At 41.4% G+C, this 7,980-nt stretch overlaps 1 protein-coding gene across 1 annotated transcript; it reads right to left on the bottom strand.

Moving 5' to 3' along the window:
* Positions 1 to 593: 593 nt before the first annotated feature.
* Positions 594 to 3,795, bottom strand: LOC121780753 (adrenodoxin-like protein 2, mitochondrial). The gene is made up of 7 exons (XM_042178378.1): positions 3,572 to 3,795; positions 3,036 to 3,097; positions 1,997 to 2,064; positions 1,426 to 1,532; positions 1,254 to 1,303; positions 1,066 to 1,148; positions 594 to 997 (listed from the first exon to the last, which is right to left on the bottom strand). Exons 1-7 carry the CDS (start codon positions 3,753 to 3,755, stop codon positions 919 to 921), a joined length of 633 nt encoding a protein of 210 aa, XP_042034312.1. The 5' UTR covers positions 3,756 to 3,795; the 3' UTR covers positions 594 to 918.
* Positions 3,796 to 7,980: the final 4,185 nt, after the last annotated feature.

Here is a 7,980-nt window from a genome sequence, read left to right as displayed (position 1 = left end):
TGTCTGGCCAGAAACCCGGCCACATCTTCATGTCGCCGTCTGTCGCTGTTGCAGGTAAGCCAATAGACTCGTCGTCGTCGATTAGGCCGTCGTCGCTCGCTCTCTCGTCGTCGTCGTTGCAGCTTGTCGATTAGGTTAGGTTACGCGATTTGTGGATTGATTTAGGGACGAATTTGTGGGGTGATTTGGGGGTGGGGTGACTTGGGGGACGAATTTGAGGGGGGTTTTTATTTTTGTATTTTTTTATTAAATTTATTTTTTTATTTAATTACACAGTCAACAATTATTGACCATGTCAGGCGCCACGTCAATTAAATCCGACACGTCAGCTCGCTCTTTCACCAGAATTACCGTCGTGGGAAATACCAGACAAAATGCAAAGTTCGTGACTTTATACGCCAACTTTAAAGCTCGTGGGAAAAGCCGAAATTCAGGCAAAGTTCATGACTTTTAAGGCAGTTATCCCTAGCATTAATTATCTGATCTAGTAATTTGGGTCTGATCGGAAAAACGAAAACAAAATGAATATTTTTTAAAAATAATTTCTTCATGCTATCAACTTAATTTTTTAATTATAAAAACAATAATAAGGATAGCACATAACGTAAATCAATTACTCGAATCATGCTACACAGCTACAGTGATAATAACAATTATACAGCACTACGAAATAAATGGCTTACTAGACTATTGGAATCCCTAACTACAAAAATTGAAGAATATTAGGCAATCCTGAGTTCCTATTATCCAAAACGCCACAAAACCAACAGAGTATTGACTCATGGTTTTAAACGAGTGAAAAAAAAAATCCTTCTCCTTAGAGAATCACAACTGCGAAAAATATGCTCCCGACTTCTTTCATCATCCGTATAGAACTTTACTTACAGATGGCTCAAGGACGCTGGGGTACCTACATGATCATGAAGTAGCTGACGGAAGTGCTAGACGAAGTCCATCAAGTTCGCGTTTTGCAATTACTTGACAGCCTAGGCGAGACCTGAGGAAAAACATCATGCGTATAAGCTTCCAGAAAAGAATATGATCAGCATCAAGCAAACGACCTACGTTTTTGTGAGGCCAAATGCAAGATCTAACATGTCCAATTCCTCATCAACTGGATCTGGTAATTTATTATATTGGTCTTCATCCTGCCAAATACAACAAAAGTTATTTGGATAAGTGGATAAACATCTGAACTTTAGCTGTATCACTGTGTGTTATGAGATAACTGGGCATTTCTGGAGTTAGCTTACCATGACGATAACATGGCAAGTGGAACAAGCCATTGTACCCTCACATGCTCCTGCAATCAATTGATGAGATGTAAACTTAATCACTTAGAAAATATTAGGATGTAAACATAACCTATCAACTATTGCTAGTTCACAACTTGCGATGCAGAACAGAAACAACTTGCAAATTCACCTTCAAGATCTATATCATTGTCATGAGCAGCTTCTAGCATTGAAAACCCCTCAGGGACACTGATATGCTTCTCCTCTCCGTCTTTGTCCACAAAAGTTACATTTATTCTGCAAGAGTCCACACAAATGCATCAGATAATAGTTACTATAAAAAATAAATCACGTGCCAACTTTTGACCTCTGATAACTTCTCCAAGTTAAGAGTTTTTGCCTAGTAAGTCACCAGTTCTGAAGTCAGGTTCTTTGCTGTTTCAACGAATATTATAGTCTCAAGCGAAATGATAATATAGTGTTCAGTATACTTTGCCTTTACTCTAAGTATGCTTTTCTCCCTTATAAAAATCTAAAGGGTAAGACTAAGACTCATTTGGATGATGTATTAGTGCGTGCATGGGAGTAACTTTTTCCTCTCACACAGAATTTTTCCCTTATTAGATAACTGCTTCTTTGCCTCTCTCTCTCTCTAACAAAATGTAGATAAACCTTCAGCACCATGTCACCATGACTCACTCCCTGGGACATGACTTCCTTATCTTAAAGGGAAAAAAATTGAAAAGTTACACAAGAATAACCTTTGTGGTTCTTCATCGCCTTCCTCTGAGTCGAGTTTGGCTGCAGATGTGCAAAACGATGCGTGGCTCTGAATACAGAAGAAGAAGACAAACAGGTTAAAGCTACTCACATATAAGCAGGAGATACAACAAAAATGAGGGGAAAAACAAAGCAAATACATCAAGTTACATGTTAGCATCAAAAGATAATACTAAGAGAGAATCATCATCTGCATGAGTGAGACAAAATAATAAGAATAGCACCATCCAATTTAAATAATTGTGTTAATCAAGAAGAAGAAAACAGAAAAACTGAATGAAGTTGCTAGTTCTCTAAATGTTCTTCATTGCAACTATTTCCCCCCCTCAGTCAAGAAACGGAAGAACTGAAAGTCGCTAATTCTCTAAATGTTCATTGTCTTTTTTCTTCCCCAAAGTCGGTTAAAGCTATTAAAAGCAAATACACATGCTTTTAAGTCGCAAGCTCATCAAGTAGAAAGCACAGATACACTTGCATTTTCTGTAAGGAACTAAGGACCTAGGTTAACAATGAATTTGTAGAAATAGAGACTTGCAGAAAATCCAAAAAAACTCATGCACCTTAGATTTTGATAGAGATGCACCTGGATAACAGGTTTATAACTTTATATGAGGCACAAGTGTTTTGTTATTATTTCTTATTTTGTTAATTGTGGGTTTATGTATTTGGCAAGGGCCTGACAGGAGTAGGTTATTAATAAGCATTTCTAAGCTAGATTAGGTTGTGTTTTCTGTAGAAACTTTTGCAGTGTGGCTGTGGTATGGTATTTAGCTATGCTTACCTCTATCAGATTTGCTCTTTTATACTTAAAAAGATGGTATATCCATGACCTTCAAATTTCTTGGGCAACTGAGTCAATAAGTCTAGCTACATTGGGATCTAGCGTTTTTTTACCTTAATTATATCAAACACCTATATTATGTATCATATCTATTGGATAAAAAACAAAATTCCAACTGTTTGACATCTGAATATACGCAAATGGAGTAGAGTTTTGCATTCCATGCATGGAAAACTAACCTGTGTTTTTAAATACTGAGTATGAGCCATGGAGTTTGATACCACCGATGAAAATTTTTGAGCTGTTAAGAAGACGGGCAATGAGTCAACAGATAGACACAACAGAATTTAGTGAAAGTCATTAGGATCTGTTAGTAAAAATATTAGATGAAACTTAAAATTCTAGCTGGTAACACACTAATACACTATGACTTCATATTTCATCAACATCCAAAAATTTCATACTAGACCAGGATTCCAAGAATTCATTGACAGTACATTAAAGTTTTAGAGTAGAATCCAGGTCCGAGAAGTTTCTATCATACACTATATCGACTAGGTCTTATTTGATCATATAAAGTTAAACATCCAGTCAATGATGAATCTCAGTAAACCTTTATAAATATCCTCAAGATTATTATAAGTGTAATGATCTTAAGCAAACTGCAATGGTGTTCAAATGATGCATTCTCGCATAGAAAGCTAAACAAAGAATTATAAGAGCTAACTCTAAATACAATTCCACTTTTCATCAATCTAACACAAAATATCTAGACCTGCAGACGAATCTCGAGGTCGGTAATGGAGAGATCTGCTATATCGTTCCGGCGACAAGGCTCGTCGGCCGACCAGTTCAATAAGGTCGCGAACGAAACCACATAGGGCCAAGCCCCCGCGCCGGCACCGGACTCCGACCCTCCCCTTATCCACCTGTTCTCGCCTTGTACTCCAACCCTCCATACTCTTTGAAATTGAAAATGGAATTAGGTTGGAGAAGATAAGGGTTGGGCTCAGTAATTTTGGATTATTTATTTAATTGTTGGGCTATAATAAACTAATGATGCACTTGGGCTTGGTAGAATTAGAATTGGAATTGGAATTGGAATTGGAATTGGAATTGGAGTCGGAATTTAGTATTCCCTCCATCCCAAAGGAAGACTCCTTCCTTGGGCGGCACGGAGTTTTATGCAGTTTAATTTTGTGTATTAGGTGGAGAGAGTACATCATTTTAATTTTGTGTATTAGGTGGAGAGAGTACAGAAAGAGAGAGGTCATCTTAGTTGGGACAAACCAAAAGGAAAGTGAGTCATCTTTAATGGGACAGAGAGAGTACTATAAAAATATTTTTATTAAATTTATTAATTGGTGAATATATATCTAAGAAATCTTATTGTTATTAGTAGTAGTTGTGCATCCGTATTTTTCAAAAATCACGGAATGCTTCAATTGTAAGTGGTCCAACTAATTGTAGTATTTCAATTCCGAATCCGACTGTGAGTTAGGAAATATTTAATGTTGCAAGTGTTGAATCTAATGTGAAAAAGTTATATAGTGACCTAGGACTACATAACAGTTATCATCTAGTGTGTCTTAAAAGTTGTACATGCATTACATGTAAAGTTAAATATTTAAATATTATTATTCCATCCGTCCCATAAAAATATGGACACGTGGTATGACATAGGAATAAGATAAAATTGATAAATTAAGAGAAATAAAGAGAATGGTAGTTAAAGCATTAATAGTGTTTTAAATTGTAGTAATAGTAGTGGTAAATAACTTTCCATGAATTGGGGCAACTTTCCATAAATAGAATGCCTATATTTTTATGGGACGGACGAAAATGAAAAAGTGCACATATTTTTATGAGACGGTAGAAGTATTTTTTTTTTTATATTTCAGCCTCGGCTTATTCAATTTTCAGGTTCCATCACTGAGCACCACCACCACCAAGGAGAACAAAGAGGATCCAATACCAATAGCCACCGCAGCGAAGAAATCGCCGCCGCCACCGCCGGCCCGATTGGCGATCGATAGGAGCCGATCCAACAAGAATAGGGGATTCTGTACCGAAAAGGTGTCTCCGGCGGTCGAACCACCTTCGTCTAAGGTTTCGACATTCGGATGTTGCAGTGCTTTCAGGAAACGTGAGAAGACGCGCCACCATCCGCCGGAGTCCGATAACGCGTGATGTGAGGATTTCTTGTTGAAATTGTTCATCTCGATGGAATTAAGGTGATGAGGTTTTGAACGAGAAAATTGAAATGATCTTGTTGTTCTTTAGGTAGCTTATAGATCTTTTTTTCTTTTTTACTTTTTGTGTAGTTTATGTGTGTGGATCTTAGAAATCAATGGAAATTCTTGATGCTATTGTGCATATATGGGGAAATGTAGACACGTAAGAGCATCCGCAATGGCGCCCGTCCCGGCGGACGTCCGCCATTGTGCAAAGGTGATGCGGATACGAACATCCGCTGCGGACATCGGAGTTCCGCGGCGTTCCCGGGACGTCCGCCATTGCGTTGACCCCACGGACGTCCGTGCGGACGTCCCGATTATTTATTATTATTTTTTTGAAAATTCTATAAATACGGCTCGTTGAATTTCATTTCATTCGCCCCACATGTATTAACGAGTATATCTCTCACTCTAAATACTTTTCTTTCGAAGATAAATGGAGCACCACGATAGTGATTCCCCCGCCACGAGCGAGTCATAGGGATCGATCTTTCCCGTTGGCGGAAGTACCCCAATGTCCGCCACGATGTCCGGAATGGCGGGGATGATGCCCCAACCCTAAATGACGGCGGGGATGATGTCCGAGTACTACAACATGTACCCGGCTTGGTATGGGATGATGCCCCAAATGCCCGGGGTGAGTACCGGAATGACCCCAATGCCGGGGGATGATGCCCGGAATGGCGGGGATGATGCCTGTAATGCCGAGGATGATGCCGCCCCAGATGCCAGGGATGATGATGCCGGGGATGATGCAGGGCTCGCCTGTCGCTGCAGGGGAGTATGCAGGGGGTCCCCCAGTCACCGGTGGACAATGTCTATCGCCCCTATATGGATTTACTGTCGACGAAAAACCCCCCGAGTACTCCTCTCGAGACTCAGTTCACTGGCATCGAGACGTTCTCGGTGGAGGAGTTGGGGCTATCTCCGATCCGGGATTCTCCCACAGACGCACCAACGGCGACAGGGAGGAGGGGGAGGACAGGGAGAGGGAGGGGCAGGGGACGAGGCACTACCTCACCTGCGGCGGGGTACGATGGTGAGGCGGTGGCCGCTGAGGTGGGGAAGGGATCCATCGGGAAAAAGAGGACCGTTTGGAGCAGAGAGGAGTGCATTGCGCTTGCGAAGACGTGGATCAGTATAGTGGAGGATCCATATATCGGGGCAAACCAGCATATCGACAGAATGTGGTGGTGCATTAGCCAAAGTTACCTCCAATTCCAACAGCCAGGGAGGAAGCCTCACAACGGAGAGCAATGCCGGAAACAGTGGGAGCGGCTGAAGAGACAGCTCAGCCGATTCGCCGGCATTTACACAAACAACCTCCGTTCGACAACCAGCGGCATGTCTGCCGAAGATGTGAAGCTTCTGTCTCACCATCAGTTCATAGACGTTGCGGCGGGCTTCGGGGAATTCAAATATTGGGAGGTGTATCTTGTGGTGCAGTCTTCGGCCAAGTTTACTGCGGGTGTTGAATCTGGCTGGCCGAAGCGGACGAAGATCAGCGCCTCCGGGGAGTACAGTAGCAGTGCTGGTTCCCACGAACCCCCCCCCCCCATCGAGGCAGAGTTCCCGACACCTTCATCGTCGGCCCGCCGCCGTCGCCAGGTGGGGCAAAAGTCCGTGGCGCGGATGGCGAGTGGAAGCGCCAGCGGGTTCGCCGAGGCCCAATCGGCAGCTCCTACCCAAAATGATCCCGAGCTCCCCTCACTCGCCCGCATCGCGCAACATGAAACCCTGTTACGTGCAATGGTTGAATGGCGAACATCGACCGATCGCCATTACAGGTCGTCGCTGAAGGATATCATCAATAGTATGCGGCGCGATTTGGGGTTGGGAGACATGGCGGAGAGTGGCGACGAGGGGACTATCGGCTGGGACGACGAGGGTACTGGCGGCGGGGAATCCGAGGAGTGAGACAGCGGTTTTTTTTAATAATTATGTATGTTTTTTTTGTACTATGTATGTTTTTTTAAAATAAAGTGGTTGCAATTTCTCCGTATTTGTGTCGAAATTTTAATTCCGTAAATTGTTTAATTTGGTGAATTTGTGAATTTTTATTATTGTGGGAAGTCCGTCGGGATGTCCGTCACTGTGCAGTGGGAAGTCCTTATGACGTGGCAGGAGGTGTTTTTAGGATGTCCGTCGAGACATCCGCACCACTGAGGATGCTCTAAGACACCATTATATCAACCTAAAGAATCAGCAGAATGATATAACATAAGAAACACATACACACACACATAACCATTAGCCAAGCATTTCGTACTGCAACACACAGAGTTTGAAGAAAATCCAGATTAACATTAACGGACATAGCAAAGAGCAGACCTCTTACTACATGGCTCCTCACCGCACAAGCTCTGAGCTGACAAAACTTTGAAATGTACGTAGTCATTCAGCCTGAAATCAACAATTAATTTAGCACATTGAACGAGATTTGCTCAGAATGCGACCTTAACCCAGCAGACAATTTTTTTCTAAATACATAGTATTATGAAATTTATGAACTCAAAATAATTGAATGAAATGAACATGTAAACATCGAATAGAGAGAATCCGACTAGAAATAAATATTCGTAGCACATATATATCGAAATTTATGTATGAATTTCTGAAAGGGAATAGTCATTTTTTCCATTAATAAGATCCTTACCTCGAATATTGGGAAACTGGATAAAAGCCTTCCAATGGCAGAAGGCGTCGCTACCGTACGTAGCGATGAATTATGAGGTCCGGTGCTATATAGGGCAGACGATGTTGGCCTACTGCACACGAAAGCTGGACAAAGATCTTTGTGTTGTGACTAGCTTTTTATATGTTTACAATGTACACAAAATATGAGCATTTTTAATTTGATTTTTTTGGAATCGAGTCAAATAGGGGTTTTTATTGCTAACCTTGTACAGATTATTCAATACACATTGCGTAATTGAATAAACTAGTA

This window comes from Salvia splendens, chromosome 20, assembly GCF_004379255.2.
Source record: "Salvia splendens isolate huo1 chromosome 20, SspV2, whole genome shotgun sequence".
NCBI classification, from domain to species: Eukaryota; Viridiplantae; Streptophyta; class Magnoliopsida; order Lamiales; family Lamiaceae; genus Salvia; species Salvia splendens.
Note: the sequence above shows the minus strand (reverse complement) of the source record. Positions and strands in the feature narration are given on the sequence as shown.

Excerpts from the sequence above, each read along its gene's own strand:
- LOC121780753 (XM_042178378.1), bottom strand. The coding sequence starts at position 3,755 with ATGGAGGGTTGGAGTACAAGGCGAGAACAGGTGGATAAGGGGAGGGTC. Across the intron at positions 2,065-3,035 it reads CTCAGTATTTAAAAACACAG|AGCCACGCATCGTTTTGCAC; the intron begins GTTAGTTTTCCA and ends TTCTGTATTCAG. Across the intron at positions 1,149-1,253 it reads CTTGCCATGTTATCGTCATG|GATGAAGACCAATATAATAA; the intron begins GTAAGCTAACTC and ends TGTATTTGGCAG.